The sequence below is a fragment of the Protopterus annectens genome, chromosome 5.part0 (assembly GCF_019279795.1).
Source record: "Protopterus annectens isolate FY-2018-M chromosome 5.part0, PAN1.0, whole genome shotgun sequence".
Taxonomy (NCBI): domain Eukaryota; kingdom Metazoa; phylum Chordata; order Ceratodontiformes; family Protopteridae; genus Protopterus; species Protopterus annectens.
In genome coordinates, this window is record NC_056735.1 from 1,853,718,045 (window position 1) to 1,853,737,514 (window position 19,470).

The window sequence follows — 19,470 nt, forward strand, 5'->3', positions numbered from 1 at the left end:
CTGTTTTTATTCCATGATGCAGCAGTCTGAGAAGCAAAATTTCCATCTTCCAGCTTTGCAAGATTCCTACAAGATGACACATAGCAGTTTTATGGACTGTGCCTTACATGTCTGTGTATGCGTTTCATTGCACAAATGGACTTGCGTGCTTCTTTGTTGCATTGCTTCTCTATGTAGCTACCTGCTGCTGCCTGTCTAGATTCAGATTTGAAATTAGTTTATGCTCTGCCATGTGGTGTCACCAAACTGTGCAAGCCTATAGTGGCCTGCTGTGCATCTATGTGAATCTCAGCCAAGCTTCTTTAGCTCAAGTTTTGGACTGTTAACATTCAGAGTTTATACCTTGATAAAGATATACAGTAAAACAAAATGCTTCTTCAAAAGACCTATTCAGACTTGTTCTTCTTCCTTCACATTTTATTTTGACTTTGTCTGCTAATGATTCGCCTCTGTGTTTCCAGATGAATTAACTTCCTATGACTCTTCTGGAAATGTCAATACCTGTTACAAAACTCTACCTCACTTTTATCTACTTGTTTGTAACAATTTTAGGAATGCTGAACTAATCCTTACCATTCTATGCTTCTGGTGTTCTTTATTCTGCCATTACGACATTTTCTGTAGCACTCTTGTCGCATGTCTCCTGTATTAAAACGAGACACTGAGGCAGTGTGATGGGTTCAAGTTGTTTATTGTACATAAACACATCATGAACTGTAACTGGAACATATACCTAAGCTGACTAACTCATTACTTCAAACATACCCACATGAGCATCTCCATTCATGCCTGCATTCACTCTTACTGACTATACAAAATGGCACTGATTTTGCTTGTGCTCAGTAACTTATATGCACGTGCTATCTAGATACAGTGGCTGACTAGGTACAATACACACAATGATCTACATCCTCCCTCTTTGATTTGTTTAACATGCAATAGGAGAACAAAATATTTTTACAAACTAGATATCACATCAACATATAACAAATGAATTCAAGTCTAATTGCTGTGCATTTCAGACTGGGTCTGGAAATTCTACTCGATCTGGTCACTTAAAAATGTTGACTGGGTTTAGCAACAGGGACAGTCTCTGGGAATTCTTTTACAATTGGAACTTCAGGGATTACATCAGGATTACTTGAAGAAGATACACTGTCTTCTGGAATTTGAACAAGTGTAGAGTCACTCTGAGAAATAGTATCTCTGGCACAGGCAATCTGCTGTGTCACTGATTCGGAGACTGGTAGTATGTGTCTTTGATTCCTCCTGAAATCCATTGCATCAGATTGTACAAGGAAAGATCTCGGCTCTTCACAAATATTTTTGATGATTCCCACTCTGTCATATCCTTTAGATTTTTGCATTCTCGCAATCTTTCCTTGTCTTAAAGGTCTGAGGGGTTTGCTAGATTTATTATAGTACAACTTTTGTAACTGGCATTTTTTCAAAAGTTGTGTCTTGACCATTCTGTTGTTCTTTGCATTTGGAATCAATAATTTAGTTTACTGATTGGAAGAGTAATTCTAGTCTGTCTGGACATCAGTCTATGGGCAGGTGAACCAAGTAAATTATCTCGAGGAATGTTTCTGAAATTAAGTAAGTTAAGAAAAACATCGGTACCATCTCTCCTGGATTTCGCCAAGTACTTTGCACTTTGAACTGCACGCTCAGCTAATCCATTGGACTGTGGATACTCAGGACTACCAGTAACATGGACAAAGTCCCAAGACTCAGTAGATTTCTTCAACTGCTGACTTGTAAACTGTGTACCATTGTCAGATACGACTTTGTGCAGACTACTATGAACAGAAAAATGTTTCTTCAATTTCGTAATGACAGTGCTGAATGTTAAGTTAGGAAGGTCAATTTCAAACCAAATTTGAATAAGACTCTACCAACATTAAGTAATGTTGACCATTCCATTTGAAAATATCAGTGGCAACTGTCGACCATGGTAATTCAGCAATCTAGTTTAGCTGAAGTGGTTCCTTTTGTTGGTGTGATTTAGTTCTATTGCAAATGGAACATGCTAGAGTTTCCTTCTCTAAATCTTTTGACATAGGAGGTCAAAAATACTATGCCTCTTGCCATTGTTTTGGGTGAATCAGTACCTGGGTGACCATGATGCAACATTTTGAAATATTCATGTTGTAATGCTGAAGGAATTATCACTTTAGGATCTTTCATGATGATTCCATCTTCCATCATAAGCTCATCTCCGTAGGGAAAATACTTCTGTATGTAAAGTTGTAAACTAGTTTGTTGTGCTGGCTATCCTTGACTGATAACATATTTCAGCTTCTGGAGATGTGGGTCTGAGGCTGTATGATTTCTAAGTTCATCAAGACGTGATGAGGAAAACGTTTTGACTTCCATGGCTTTAAAGTTTTCTCATTATCATGCTGTCCTGTTGTTCGTCTGGGTGCTCTTGAGAAAGCATCAGCAAGATATAAAAATTTGCATTTTGTATAGACAATACTGAAATTATACTTTTGCAATTTTAACATCATGCATTGCAAAAGTGCTGGGGCTGCATGTATGGTCCTTTTTCGAGTTGTCACTAGAGGTTGTTGATCAGTCTCTATTTGAACAGGTTTGCCATAAATATAAACATTGAACTTTAAACATGCCAACACTACTACTGCCAAAAGCTCTTTTTCAATTTGTGCATAATGCATTTCAGTTTGGGTTAAAGTTTTGGAGGCACAGGCGACTGGTATGCCTTCTTGAAGACATGCTGCACCAAGACCATACTTTGAAAGAGTTACAGGTTTGTGAACATCATAATATGTCAATGTGGGTGGACTGGCAATTTTCTGTTTCAGAATGTCAAATGATTATTGGTGTTGTTCTAACCAGGGCCAGTTTACATTTTTGCATGTCAACTCATGTAGCGGTGCTGAAAGTTCACTTAGGTAAGGTTTGAACATTCCTAAATAGTTGACCGTACCAAGAAAACGTTGTAAAGAAGATGTGACATTTTCTGAACTGGCATCTCAAGAAATGCTGCTTGTTTAGACCGATCTGGTTGTAAGCCAGAAATGGTAAACAAATGATCCACATAAGTAACTTCTTTCAGTTTGAATTTAAACTTTTAAGGATACAGTTTAAGATTTACTTCATGAGCAAAGTCTAGAACTTTCTTGAGGTTTTTTTCATGTTCGACTTCACCGTTGCCCCCTACAATAATGTTGTCTACTATAATAGCACATGGATAACCTGAAAAAATTTGTTCCATCACACATTGAAATTCTTTACTGGCAGAATTTATCCCAAATGACATTCTCAAAAATCTGTATCTACCAAATGGTGTATTGAAAGTGGTTAACAATGAAGATTTGTGATCCAGCGAAATTTGCCAAAATGAACTTTTTGCATCTAAAACAGAAAAAACAGTGGCATTTGACTTGATGAGTGGCTGTTTCTTCTACTGTGCTCATCGGATGAGGAGGATGTTTAAGAGCTTTGTTTAAATCTCTTGGATCAATAGATATTTGAATGTCATCTGAGCTTTTCTTATGAGCTAGGACCATGGAGGATACTCATTCAGTCAGTTCTTTCACTGGAGAAATGACACCTAAATTCATTATTTTGTCAAGCTCTGCTTTTACTTTGCTACTGGAACCTTCCTTGCTGGTCTGACAGTTGGGTTTACTTCATGGTTTAACTTCATGGAATATGTGACTGGAAGTTTGCCAAGCTTGTCTGTGAAAGTATCAGCATATTCACTAAAAATATTCTGTGTAAAAGTATTGTTGTTCTGCAGACTTGTATGGTGGACCTCTTTATTAAATGATATCAGTCCCATTCTCAGACTGTCTTTGAGGCCTAACAATTACTGCACGTGTCTTTTGACTACATAAAGCTGCAAGTCATAGCTGCTCCCAGCAGAATGGCTTGCGAGAAATACTGTGCTATCAGTCTGAATCTGTTCGCCACCATAAGCACCTAGTTTTGCACACTTTGCTAAATCAGGTTTCTCACCAGCTTTTACTTTGTCAAACATTTTGTGTGATATAATATTGCACTTGGATCCAGTGTCTACTTTAAGGTCTACAGGTGTCCCATTAATCTGAATAGTACAAAATATTTCACTCATTCCTGCCAACTGATTATCTACTGTGTTCATAGGTTCATAGGTTCATAGGTAGGTACTAGGCCAGGGGTCTGCAACCTTCACTATCAAAAGAGCCATTTTGGCCCCTCTCCCACCAAATAAAATTCATCGGGAGCCACAAAACCTATTTGACCCCTAAAATGAAGATAACACAGCGTATAAAGTTGTATATATAGTTATTATCGTAAATATAAACAAACTAAGTTTGTAAGAACAATATTTAAAATCTGTCCCTATTTTTTTTTTCTTTTGCTGGGATTGCTCGATCGCTCAGTGTGTGTCACCTCTCTCAACTTCTTAGAACAAGAAATCTGGACAAAGCCATAAATAGTTTGGCCCAAAGGCCCAAAACTAAGGACACTTTTTAAATATTGCTCTTACAAACTTAGAGAGTTGATAGAATAACATGTTTTGCATTAGCATGAATTTTCTGAAGGGTATGAAATCTGAAACTCAAATGTCTGTCTATTTTTTCTGACTTCAGACCTCAATGATTTGCCACAAAACCACAATTTTATGAGAAACAGACCAAAAATATGATGTGAAAATCTGCACAGTTGAGAGGTAACTGTGTGTGTGTGTGTGTGTGTGTGTGTGTGTGTGTGTGTGTGTGTGTGTGTGTGTGTGTGTGTGTAAATGCATGTTAACAGAAACCATGTTATTCTAGCAAGTTTCTAAGTTTATAAGAGCAATATTTAAAGTCCATCCCTATTTTTGTTCTTTGTTCCCCTTTATCTGTGATTCTGTCCAGATTTCTTGTGGTAAGATTTTGAGAGGTATGGAAACCTTTCAGAAGATGCTGCTGTTGCCAGGGGATCTCTCGATCGGTCTGTGTGTGTGGAATGCATGGCAAAAGAAATCATGTTATGCTAGCAAGTTTATAAGTTTATAAGAGCAATATCTAAAGTCCATCACTCGATCGCTCTCAGTGTGTGTGTGTGTGTGTGTGTGTGTGTGTGTGTGTGTGTGTGTGTGTGTGTGTGTGTGTGTGTGTGTGTGTGTTGCGCTGTAGAGTGGCCATTATTTTTCAAAGCTACAGGGAGTCACTGCAGAGGGGTGGAAGAGCCACAGGTTGCAGACCCCTGTACTAGGCTATTGGCCCTGGGGCCTATATAAGCCTAGCCAAAAAGTTTTCCTGGCTTTCGCCACGTAAGAAAATTATTTTCCTGTGCCCCTGTCAAGCAGTGCCACAGAAGTGATCCCCGGGGTGAATTTTCTATTTACCATCCAGTCGTCAAGGTTTTTCTTAAAGAGGGCCAATGAAGAGCTTTGCTTGACATGAATGGGTAGTTTGTTCCAGAGCATGGGAAGTCTCTGGGACAGGAATCTATCCCAACGGCAGGTTCTGTTTATTGTGGTGACAAGGTTTAGGTCCCTGGAGCGTGTGGTTCAGAGAGATTGGGATTTCTTCAAGTGTAGCATGTCCAACAGCTCTGGGTTTGACATAGCTTAGGCAGAGATCACCTATGAGTAGGTGATATGCGACGGAGTAGAGCTGGAGTTTTTTGAGATGGTTTGCGTATGGCATCTGTTTGAGGCCGATAATCCTCTTAGTGAGGTATTTCTGTGGCCTTTCCAATTGTTGTAGGTGTCTTGTGAGATACATGCCAAATGGGGCATTGTACTCTATAATGGGTCTGATGAGGGATGAGTAGAGGAACAATGACCTCCATTTTTCTATTGGAGAACCCTTTTGTGATGAGGTGTGTCATGTAGAAGGATTTCCTGACTACTGTGGCAATGTGGTTATCAAGGGAAAGACTACTGTCCACCTGTGTCCCGAGGTCTCTTATCACACTTTCAGTGTTTAGTGAGCTACCACCTATGTGGTAGTTCATGGGTACTGAGTTTTTCCCAAAGGGGATGACAATGCACTTCTTGGCATTGGGCTTGAGGTAATGCCTTTGAGGCCCTTTTGTAGAATGTCTACATCATTAGGTGATGATATTATGGCTCCCAATTTCCAGTCATCTGCAAACTTTTTTAGCCAAAAATCTTCTGTGTTGGCCTGCACTTCAGAGAGGTAGATGCTGAACAGGAGAGGACACAGGACCAAACCCTGTGGTACTCCACTCATCACTGGTCTGAAGTCGGACATGGACTCGGCTAATTTTACTGTGTGGGTTCTTTCAGTCAGCCAGTTGGCCACCCATCTTGTGACATAGAAATTTATGCCCAGTTTAGTGAGTTTATCTATAATTCCAGAGTGGGGGATGGTATCAAAAGCCTTAGCGAGGTCAATATAGGCTGTGTGCACTACCTTGCCCTCATCTATGGCTTTATTGACTGCTTCAAGGAAGTCAATCAGGTTTAGTAGACATGATCTACCTTTTACAAACCGAAACTGAGTGGGGTCCAGGGTTTGAAGGTTACCTATGTCTTTGTTTATAAGCTCCAAGATGATACGTTCCATGGCCTTGCAGACCAGGCTTGTCAGGCTAATGGGGCGGTAGTTTCCAGGGTCTGTGGTTGCATCCCCTTTGTGGAGTGGTATAACTGTTGTTGTGTGCCATTCTGTAGGCACATAGCGTGAGGTGAGGCTATGATTGAACATAGTACTTAGGTGGGGTGCCAGTTTGTTCTGTAGTTCATGCAGTACACAGCCTGGGATTTTGTCTGGTCCCATGGAAGCTGTGTTCTTGGCTTTGGAGAGTGCAGTCTTTACTTGTTCACTTTGTGTTCACAGTGTTAATTGTTTCATCAATCACAGAAACACCATCAACACAGAAAGTTTGTCCATAGCTCTCTATCTGATCCACTTGCTTCTTCAGAAGCTCTCTTTTAATAAAAGTATGTGCCACTTTAGACTTGCAAAGCCTTTTGAAATAATTCCACTTTTTACATTTATGACACGGCTGACCAAAAGCTAAGCACTTTTCTCTTTTAGGTTCATGACTGCCTCCACAATTACGACAGTTAACAATAAGGTTGTTTGCTGCCACACCCTTTGGTTTATATTTCTTTTTCTTCTTAGTTTTATGTTGTACACTATCAACATTCGCACTAGCAGATACTGCATGCATGCTTTTCTCATTCATAAGCATATTTGTATGCTTTTCTGTAAGCTCATATATTTGACAAATTTTAGTAGCTTTGCTCAACATTAAATCACTGTCTCAAAGCAAAATCTTTTTCACTACATCATTATTAACACCACACACAAACCTGTCTTTTATCAACTCATCTCTCAGATCACCAAATCTGCATGTTTTAGCTTTATTTCTTAAGTCGGTAATATATGCTGCTATAGTTTCACCAGGCTTTTGATTTCTTGTGTAAAACGTGCCTTTTCATTGTAATATTCATTTGAAGGTTACGCAGTTGTCTAAATTTATGTTTTAAGCACTCAGTGTCTTACCGCATTTCAGCCTGTATTACAATATGGCGGTTCTCCCCCTCCCCTGCATACATAGCAGATGCATGCACAAATGAACGTTCCCTCTCAATGGCTTCGAAGCAGCTAAATTAAGAAGTATGAATGCCTTTGTATGTGCGTCTTGATGAGAAAATGCAACCTGTATGAAAATACCATATTCTTGCTCAAACACTCGCCAAGTCTCACCAATATTATTATAAAACACCAGTGGTCCAAGTCTACAAAATCCGTCTGCTATAACAACAAAATTAATTTAAATATAAGCATAGACCAGGTACTTGTAAATATGTTCAGGTGCACAACAATCTCTCTGAAAAGGCTTTATTTTAACAATTCAAACATTGTGAACATTCCAGAAACTTCAGATACTTTGAAAAGTTTTAGTTAATGGGGAAAAAGTAGCACATTGTGAAAAAATGCAGTTGTTTTAGCCCTTTCATACATTTTAATATGTCAGAAGTTATTTCAAACACTTTTGTATTTATTTCAAATACTTTTATCAGTATATTGCAATTTCAGACATTTCATTTATCTCGGTAATTATTTCATTTTGAATGCTTCGCCACTTATTAGGTCACTGAAAAATCATTCAAATGAGTTTAAGTACCTTTGAATAACCACTGACCGGTTTGCGAGTTAGCTCCTGAATCTTCCTCTAGTTTTAACTACGTGCCTCCTAGTTTGTGAGCTACTTCATCTTCAGTTCCCATTCTGATACCATGTTGCATGTCTCTTGTATTCAAATGAGACACTGAGTCACTGTGATGGGTTCAAGTTGTTTATTGTACATGAACACATCAGGAGCTGTAACTGGAACATATACTTAAGCCAACTGACTAACTCATTACTTTGAGCACACTTGCATGTGTATCTCCATTCATGCCTGCACTCACTGACTATACAAAATGGAACTGATCTTGCACATGCTCAGTAACTTATATGCATGTTCTCTCTAGCTACAGTGGCTGACTAGGTACAATACACACAAAGATCTAAAACTCTCATTTTATGTTTCATTGACAGAATTTTCATCCTGTAAAGATACCAGTGCCAAAAATGGCCATGTTTATTGTATTGTTTACAAATGGCTGAAATTTTTCTGCCCATCTCCTACTATAAGATGCTCTCACCCAGAGTCTGTATCTCAGGTCCTACTTCCCTTATCAACAATAATAAGCTTTGAACAATTTTATGCCAAACCATCCTATAGACCTCATATCCCATCACCTCGATTACCAAAGAACCAACCCTGTCCTACAACACTTTTGTTACCAACCTTCGAATAGTATTTCAAAATGCCAAAAGACTCCAATTCTAAATATTGTCCTTATTATACCCTTTCCAAACAAATGTAGTACTATCAAATCTACTTCTGTTTCTCCTACCACTTCTGACAGCTTACAATTTTTCCAAAACACAGAGTGAAATCTGTACTTTCCTCTCATCAAAATACTTATATAACTCACATGTAATGCCTTTGGCTCTTGGTCCCCAACTATTCTAATACATTTCAAAAGAGATTTCAATTCACCTTAGGAATAGGCCACTTCCAATTTTCCCAGTGATCTGCACTGAGTCATTTCATATTTCATGGAAGATTGGCCAGTTTGCTGTAGACAGTTTCGGTGTTAAGAACAGCCATCTTAATGTGATTCAGTTTGAGATCTGATATGTTTGTTATGTTGGAATGTCTATTAGCTGAACTCTGGTTAAAAAAGGCAATATATGGGCAAGAAAGGCCTTGGCCAGTATTTGGAAACCTTGGAACCAGAGGTGCAGGCCATCCTTTCTGAAGCAAGCTGGACTGTCATACATCTCATCCCTTGCTGACAAAAACTGGATTTGTGTGGAATGTTGCCAATAGTTTAACTTCTTGTTGAATTATATTTTCTTTGCTCCTATGCATCATTTTTGTAGAAGGAAGGAATCCATTCAGGGCCACTGTCTTGCCTGCATTTGACACATTTGGAGAGTTTTAATATACTTTTCTGCATGTCCCTCATGGTTTTGCACCTCAAATCATTTACTCCTACATGTAACAGAAGCATATCATAATACTTATTTGTCAAATGAAAAGGGTATTTAGAGCTTGTGTGATTTCAGAGATCTTGACACATGAAAGACAACTCACTCTTACCCTAACTTTGTCCAGTCTTGTGAGTAAAGAATCTGCATGCCTAACTATAGAGTCGCATATCACTAAGACATTTTTGTTACAATGGTTTTGAGTAATAGATTTGAAGCAATTTGACTGTTAATGACTCATTGCTGTAGGTATGCAAGAACAAGATGAGGTGATGGATTCTCACCGAGATGTAATCTTTGTAGTTTTAGGATGCTTTGGTAAAGATTTATTTACAACTCAGCATAAGGCATTGTTAAATGTGAGTATGCTTGGCTTGTGCTGGGATATGTGCTCCTCGCTGACTACCATTCTATGTGAAAGGGAAGGCTCCAGATTAATTAAATATTTGTACCTCAAAGATGAATACTCTCTGTTGAGTACAAACTTGTTATCTGTGAGCATAATACAGTACAACACTGTTTTAGGATACCCAGAGCTAGGAGACTGGCAACTGAAGGGAAACAAGAAGGCTGACCTTCCATTTTTGGCTAGTGACTTGGAAAAAATATCTGAGAAGCACACAGAATAAACTATATGTAACTAGATGAGTTCATTTATGGATGAATGTAATTGAATGAGTTAATTTATATAAAAATACACAGACTAACACAGAATTAACTATGTGTAACCAGATTAGTGATTTATGGAGGGATACGCTGACTACACTATTAGTAAGAGTAATAAGTAAGGTAGAATAGATTTTTGCAGAGGGCAAGGGTAGCACTACTCTATGCAAACTAAAGTCAGTCATTGGCTAAGATGGCAACTGCAGCACTGTAAGCAGTGAGGAACACAAATGGGCTACTGGGAGGACTCAACAGAAATCCATGAGCACCCTGCAGCACTGTAAGCAGTGAAGAACAGATATGGGCTGCTGGGAGGACCTGGCAGTAATCCATGAGTACACTGCAGCACTGTAAGCAGTGAAGAACAGATATGGGCTGCTGGGAGGACCTGGCAGTAATCCATGAGTACACTGCAGCACTGTAAGCAGTTAAGAACAGATATGGGCTGCTGGGAGGACCTGGCAGTAATCCATGAGTACACTGCAGCACTGTAAGCAGTGAGGAACACAAAAGGGCTACTGGGAGGACTCAACAGAAATCCATGAGCACCCTGCAGCACTGTAAGCAGTGAAGAACAGATATGGGCTGCTGGGAGGACCTGGCAGTAATCCATGAGTACACTGCAGCACTGTAAGCAGTGAAGAACAGATATGGGCTGCTGGGAGGACCTGGCAGTAATCCATGAGTACACTGCAGCACTGTAAGCAGTTAAGAACAGATATGGGCTGCTGGGAGGACCTGGCAGTAATCCATGAGTACACTGCAGCACTGTAAGCAGTTAAGAACAGATATGGGCTGCTGGGAGGACTCGGCAGTAATCCATGAGCACAGTGCGACCCATTGCATAGTCAGAGCGAGCTATGGGATCTTACAGATTCCACTGGTAAGAAACTGGCTTTACAAACTCTGAGAAAGTAGAGATAGGAACACTGAGGTAAGTCATGTCACCTGTATGTGTACAGTGCACATTGCCACCCTACTGTAGACAGTGTAGCAAATACAGCAATTTATATCACGTCAGAAAAAAGATGGAAAAACTCAAAACAGTGCACTGGCTGAACAGCAAACTGCATTCTTAAAAGTTCTAAAGCAATCTGAGGCCTACAAATTTTCTTGCTCACTTGTCTCTCACTTGAGTAAAATTAGCAAACAATTTCTTAGCAAAATTATCTAAAATCAAAAAAGAGTACAGCTAATGCAGTATAATAGAGAAAATCACTTATCTTATATCTTATAGGGCTTGATACTGCAGCCAAATCTGGTGGATTAGGTAAAAAGCAGGAGCTTACAGCTTAGCATGTAGGCATCTTATTTCAAAAGAGCACAATGCATTGCAAATGTGTGCAGTTTATAACAATACAGAAAATGGCTGGAAAAGCTCAAAAGAGCACACTGGCCAATATTAAGCAACAGTCTTAGAGGTTCTAAAGCAACCAGGGACCTATAAATGGTCTGGTCTCCTCTCTTACAATTGTAAAACCAACAAATAATCACTCATCAAGATTACATAAACTACAAAAAAGTGTACAGCTAACACACAGATTGTATAGGCTATTACTACTATGACACTTTTTATATATGAAAGCTACCTTGCAAGTTTCTCAGCATTTTGTCCATACTTTCACCCCATACACAGGCAGGCTGCTACTTTTCTACTGGTTGTTACTGTATGCAGGGCCCTTCATCTGTCACTATTGGATATTGTCCTGTGTTCCAGTAATACCAGGTCTGTACCTTTTCACTATGGCATTTTCTGGTAAGTGGCTTGGTTCTGAACCTACACAGGTATATCACTGTTGCTTTTATTTACATAGCCTTCTCCTCCTAATAGCCAGTATTGTATGGGGAGGCAAAGTGAATTACTCTGCAGTCATCATATTGAGAAGTCAGGAGAACTAGCTGTAACTTAAATAAACAGATTGCAACTGAGTGCAAATACCAAATATAATCTTATAGTGAGTTTATTGGACAAATGTACTGCCTGCTCCCCTGCCCCTTACAAGAAATACCAAAGAATCTTAAATTATTATAAATTAAGGCATTGAATATCTGATGAGAGAGAAAAACGAGCAAGATGACATTGGTGGCATTTCTTGGCAGCTGAACTCCCAAGAAAGTCAGGCCTCATAACTCTCCTGGGTGGGCATTATTTACAAATGAACACACACCCTGTTGGGCATTGTTTCTTACGTAATGCCTCTTGTACTAAGACCTAGTAGGACAGACATAAAGTCTCATTTCAGTTTAAAGAGAGTGGCAGTGGTTTCCTTGGAGGATATATAATTAGCTTACTATGCAGGTAAGTTTATTTTCATCCCTGATGTGCTTATGTCTCAGTAAAGAGAGATGTTTTAATTTATATGAAGAATTCTAGATTTGGGAATGAGAGTGGGGAGGTCCAGACAAGTGTAAATATGTCCACTGGTGGCCTATTGAGGAAAGCAGACTACTTACTAAGGTAAAATGCTGTAAGGTATGTTATGTTGCCATTTAAATCTAGTCATCCAACTGGTGGGTAAAACTTGGTGATAAAAATGATACTGCTAAGACTAGGCTACATACAGAGAAATAAATGTTGGTGTATTCCTGTCTGTGACATATATAACAAAAAATGAAATATGTCACATAGAATGTAGTCTTCAGACTTACTGGCATTCAAAGCCATGTCCCATCAATGATACCACTTTCTAATGTCCAGATATATGAAACAAAGTAATTGTGGGTAACAGAATCTTGAACATGATCTGTTGGATAAATATGTGCCACTCTACTGACTCTTTAATAAAGTGAAAGTATAACAAAGACTTAAACTATTTCTAGTGTTCTTTGGGAGAGTAAAAATAAAGAAGTAAGCAAATTATTTTATTAAGGATTACAAGAAAAAGTTTCAAATGCTGGGAAATTAATAAACCAAGCATTAAATCTCATACACTGAGCAAGAAACTAAAATTTAATTGAAATTAGGAACTGAAATTTTCTAAGTTATATAAAGTTTATAAAATAAAAAAAAAAAAAAACAGGAGGAAAGTGGAAGGTTTGCTGGCTGAAATGTGACAATATTTGGATATCTACTTGGCTAAAGCAGATAAATACTCTACATAATCTCTTTTAATAACCAGTGAAAAAGCCACATTATGTATAAATGGCTGGCTTTTGCACTTCATTTTCTTTTCAGAAGAAGTCTACGCTTCGAAAAGGTACCTCTGTCGTCATTAATTCCCAAGCTATTTTAGACTTCTAACAATTGATATCAAAGCAGGTGAACAGCCATGTCCTACTGCATTAAAAATGAATTATGATTTTATTTCTCTCTCTTTTTTAGTTGCTACAAGCAGTGCTGAACATACTATTCACTCAAACTGGATTCTGCGTTCTCCACGCCGGCTCTCTATTGATTCAACAAAGTCATCAAAGACTGAAAGCAAATCTTGCAGGAATGTTGACATAATGACAGTGCCTCGCATAAAGAGACTAGAAAGAAACCCAATTTATTTGCCGAAAGTGGTAGAAGGTGCATTCAACACAATAAAATTCAAGCCTAAGCCAAGTAAAAAAAAAATCTTTTGAGACACAAGTGTTTGAAGAATACCACTGATGCTAAACACAAATGGTAACCTCCATAGACATACCCATAAGTCTATGGTGAGAATTGTGCAACATTAAAATATGAGTACAACATATCTCATTTACCCAAAGTAATACATAGCCAGTATAAAATGAAAAGAAAGGTGCCATGGAATTTTGTGGCATGATGTCATTTCAAAAGATACTTGAAATATAACACCTTTTTGAAAGGACACATAGTGACTTTGTGGGGTAGAATATCATGTTTTTTGTCACTTTCTATGAGCTATGGCTTAAACAATATATGACATTAATATGGGAAATTGCACCAAGTCAGTTATGTACTACAAACGTCTTCTGTCCACCCTCCAGCAACATTACCATGAAGGCAGGTATTAAATTATGCACAGTAATTTTTCTTCTGTTAGCAAACTGTTTCAACCAACTGTAGCATATGTAAGTGTGATATTAGATAACAATCACCATTTGCTTCATGATTCCTAAAAATTATTTCACTATCAGCTGGAAAAGGACATTGGGTGAGAAGTGTATTATTGTTATGATAGTAGAAAGCAATATTCCAGAGCCAGATGTACAAATGATACTGCCAGAAAAACTCTGGAAAATACAAAAAAACGTCTAAGAAGATATTTACAGACCTCTCTTTGTTAGTTGCGAGAAGAGATAAGCACATTTCTACTAAAGTAAGGATACTGCCTTGGCTTACCATAAATGGAAGATAGTTATGCTAATAATCTAATGCAGTAATGGGAAAATTAATAATATTTCAGTCTGTACATTTATGCTTCTCAAAATGTGTAATATTGTTATTCAGTCATGCAACTCTGCATTCAGATAACTGCTGTACAAGGAAATATTTTTTTTTTAAATCATGAAAGAAACAAACATTCTTAAGAACAAAACCCTCAGTAACATGAATTGGACATAGCAGGGTAATGGTTACAGGTTGTTTTCTCAGCCATGGATAAATCTTTTGACGGAATTAATTATGATGGTTTTCAAAGAGATTATTCATACACTCCCACTTTCTGTTAATGTCTTTTTGTAGTTACTGTTTTCTAAAGGGCTGAAGAAAAGATTACTGTAGATGGTGATCTACAAAACTAGATTGCTACCTGTGAATGCTTTGATTTGTTCCAGCATTCATGTCCAGTGCCAAAACGTGATGGTAACCTTTAGAGATACTAACATTGCTATATGGAATGATATCACCTTTACACCCTGCCCTATGTGATTCATATTCTAAATACCTATGATGAAATGGGCATGAGTGAAAATGCAGGTGGCTGCCAATTAAAACTTACATGAAATCACCTATTACAAAATGATCACTGTTAGCAGACTGGGCATCGTATAGGCAGTAAACTGTGTGACAGTGCCTGGTATTATGAAAGGCATGAGCATTAAAATGCATGTAAAGCTAGTGATAAAACAGACAGTAAGCATATCTAAGATAGGTACCAGAATGCCTTGCTGCGATTTTGGCTTGCTGATTTTTTTCTAAATAAGGTAATAAGGATTTGAAGTGTTTCCCCTAATATCCTCCCCAGCATACACATACAGTTTGTGCCCTCTCATCAGAATTAATCTCTCTTACTCATTTTAAAGCAAAGATTAAAGAATCAAAGTCTCCTCACCCCACTGGCCAGTCTATCTGACATGGTGAATCTGACATAAAATGGTGAATCTGACAATGATGCCACTTCTGTGAAATTACATTTTTGAGATAATAAAGAGCTCTGAAACATTAGTCAGCTGTGCAATCACAATAAGATATTTCAAAATTATGGCTTACTATATTGGTGTCTCATATTGTTTACTCAGTTTTATTTCATGGCAGTACTATTAAATATTGGACAGCCCCAAGCAAATCACACCCTGTTCTGTCTTAATTCTTAATCAATCACTGCATTGTCCATTTTCACAACAGAATCACAAAGGCTATAGGATCTGAGATGAAAAAAAAATTATTAACCTTCTCTTTTCGATTGTCTGGACTTTGTGTGAATGAATAAAACTATCACATTTACATTCTTAAAACAGTCATGTGATTCAACCAAACACATGGCCAGGATGTATCTTTATCACATGCTCATCACAAATATTCATATTACAAATAAAACTATGCATAAATACATATGTACACAATAAATATTATAAGTATATACTAGTATAAAAATATATAAGTAACCCTCCATTTCTCATGTTTAGAATTTAGCAGCTGCCATGTTTAAAATCATTCGAAGGCTATGATATCATTTAAGCCTGGAAGACACTTGTGGAGTTTAGTGTAATTTTCCACAGCACCTCACAGTAAGCTAAAGTGTTTTCTCACCATCCTCTTCTAGTACGATCATACATTTTATCAACACAAACTCACCATCCTCTTCTAGTACATTGATGTATTTTATCAACGAAAAACTTGCCATCCTGTTCTAGTAGATTCATACATTTTATCAACCACAAACCCACCATCCTATTCTAGTGTATTCATACATTTTATCACTCACAAACTTGCCATCCTCTTCTACTACATTCATACAATTTATCAACACAAACTCACCATCCTCTTCTAGTACATTCATATATTTTATCAACACAAACTTGCCATCCTCTTCTAGTACATTCATACATTTTATCAACACAAACTTGCCATCCTCTTCTAGTACATTCATATATTTTATCAACACAAACTTGCCATCCTCTTCTAGTACATTCATATATTTTATCAACACAAACTTGCCATCCTGTTCTAGTACATTCATATATTTTATCAACCAGAAACTCGTTATCCTTTTCAAGTATATTCATATATTTTATCAACCATAAACTTGCCATCCTCTTCTAGTACATTCATACATTTTATCAACACAAACTTGCCATCCTCTTCTAGTACATTCATACATTTTATCAACACAAACTTGCCATCCTGTTCTAGTACATTCATATATTTTATCAACCAGAAACTCGTTATCCTTTTCAAGTATATTCATATACTTTTATCAACCATAAACTTGCCATCCTCTTCTAGTACATTCATATATTTTATGAACACAAACTTGCCATCCTCTTCTAGTACATTCATACATTTTATCAACACAAACTTGCCATCCTCTTCTAGTACATTCATACATTTTATCAACACAAACTTGCCATCCTCTTCTAGTACATTCATATATTTTATCAACCAGAAACTCGTTATCCTTTTCAAGTATATTCATATACTTTTATCAACCATAAACTTGCCATTCTCTTCTAGTACATTCATACATTTTATCAACACAAACTTGCCATCCTCTTCTAGTACATTCATACATTTTATCAACACAAACTTGCCATCCTCTTCTAGTACATTCATATATTTTATCAACCAGAAACTCGTTATCCTTTTCAAGTATATTCATATACTTTTATCAACCATAAACTTGCCATTCTCTTCTAGTACATTCATACTTTTTTATCAACTACAAAATATAGGAACTTTTAAAATTTTTATAAAAGACAAAATGTTTGTACAGAGTATTTTCCAACACCTTTTAATACACTGTATACATGTTCATAAACTCTTTTGCATAGTTCCCTTTTTAAATAATTGACAACAAACTTTTGATTTTAAATATAAAACTATTTTTAATCATTTTGGAGTCAGTGGACTTTAAAAATAATTTGAATAATTAACTGGAAATCTTGCTGGTGCAGTTTCTTTCTTATATCTTGTTTCCATGATATAAACAGGCAAAGACTTGATTGCATAACTTGGGACAGCTTGATCTTGAAAGTTTCAGGACTGGTGAAATATATTTAAATGCAGTTTTTTACATGATGCTTCAGAATATGAAACCAGAACAACTGAGAAGAGGGTTATAAAGAAAATAAAAATGTACACTATAATGTAATATATTCATGGCACATCTGTTTATATTTGTGACTATAGGAAAACAGTATGAATAGTTTAGTTTTTTTCCTAAGTTGGCATTGTATCCATTTCCTACATGAAGCAACATATGTGACCACATCTCTGAGACAAACACCTTTCCAAAACTGCAGACCTCTAAAATGAATCATAAAAAGTGATGTTCTCAATTAACAGGTACTACTCAGGATATAGCATAATATTTTACCTTTCTTAAGGTGAGTCACTGTATATTAATGTTGGACACTAGTAGAATAGTATTCCTCATAGAGCTGCCCTCTAGCAATAAGGGTTCCTGAAAGCTTCTGTAGAGGATACCTGCCATTTAGTCAACCAGGAAGGAGGGTAAAACAAACCATTGTAGTTATGTAATTCACATTTATCTAGCTTAAAATTAAAAAAGACCTTTATGGGAAGTTATTTTGTTTGCTGAAATAATGCTAGAGCATCAGTTAAAGGAAATGTTTAAATCTATCTACTCTCCATGAAGAAAGCTTAACAACTGTGTGTTGCTTATTTTAGAAAGTTCCCATACTTAATCAGGAAAATGGTTACAGTAAGAGAACTTTTTCATATGCTAGAGTAAATGTCATCCTCTGTTTGGATTACAGTAAGATATAGTGTGATTTTCCCTTGCACAGAAAAAGAGAAGAGGAAGAAAATAGAAAAAGAAAATATTAAAGAACAAATGGTACAAAATATGTGGAATACAGTTGTGACACATCATTTCCTAAAATAATAATAAAAAGAACATGTAGATTAAATGCAGGCATGTTATTTATTTATTAAATATAATTTTGAGCAGTCTCATTCTTCTTCACATTTAGTGTTATAAAACAAATGATATTCTGCACAGCGCATATTTTTGAACTTCTCAAATGCCACAATTGATTGGTCCTGTGATGTCCCCATGCTGGGCCAGTAATCAAGGAACCTGAATCCTCACCACTGACACTGGAGCGGGATGTTCACTTGGAATACAAATGGATACACAATTTCCCTTAAGAGCAGATAAAAAACACACTCAGTCCAGTGTCTGGATTTCTCTATCAATCTCCCTCCAGGTCCCCAGTAAGACCCCCCACTGGTACAGCTGTAATGTTAGGTCCTCAACCGAGTGTCCAAGCCAAGTCCTCCAGCACCCTCTCTGTTAAACCAGTGCTTCATGTCCCTGCCCCAATAGCTGACACATACACTCTTTGAGATTTAATTTATACACACACAACTGGGAAAGGCTGGCACTGATTCACTAGCTATGCCACCTTCTGTCCAGACTATAATTTCACTCCCACCAGTCAGATACTATAAGGCTCTTAAAAGGGTATCCAATTATACTGAGTGAAGTTAATATTAATGCAAATGGCAATGTTGACCAAACAGCAAGGCTTCAGGAGTTGCCAGAGCTGTCACAAAATAAATATATGCGAATACTCTCACAGCTTAAATATTTTTCTAAAATGGATCAGCCACAATGAAAAGCTTAAATATATTTAATAATAAATAAAAGAAAAATAAAATACTAAATACCTTTTCACAGTAAACACCAGGGTTTTAGCCACAGGAAATATTAAAAATAACACAGATGGAAAGTTTTACACAGTTATAAAAAAATAATATTTAGCTAGTCTCACTATCTAGTCTTGATTGACTAAAACAATTACTGCTCCTACTTACTGAATAGAGCAAGGCAAGATGTGTGAGTGGTCCCTGTTGTCAGATCCAGTTCAGAATACAAAATGCTGCTGAGGCTTTAGTCTCCTCTAATATTAAACATTACTTCTGAAT

The 19,470-nt window shown here is 37.1% G+C and overlaps 1 protein-coding gene across 2 annotated transcripts in view; it reads left to right on the plus strand.

The window, feature by feature from the left end:
• Nucleotides 1-18,652, plus strand: part of CCHR5.PART0H13orf42 (chromosome chr5.part0 C13orf42 homolog) — a 109,734-nt gene extending 91,082 nt beyond the window's left edge. For both annotated transcript variants that reach the window (XM_044071682.1, XM_044071683.1), the window contains one exon: nt 13,510-18,652. In XM_044071682.1, the coding sequence (XP_043927617.1) occupies nt 13,510-13,754 (245 nt within the window). In that variant the 3' untranslated portion in view covers nt 13,755-18,652. The remainder of the gene's footprint in view (nt 1-13,509) is intronic.
• Nucleotides 18,653-19,470: the final 818 nt, after the last annotated feature.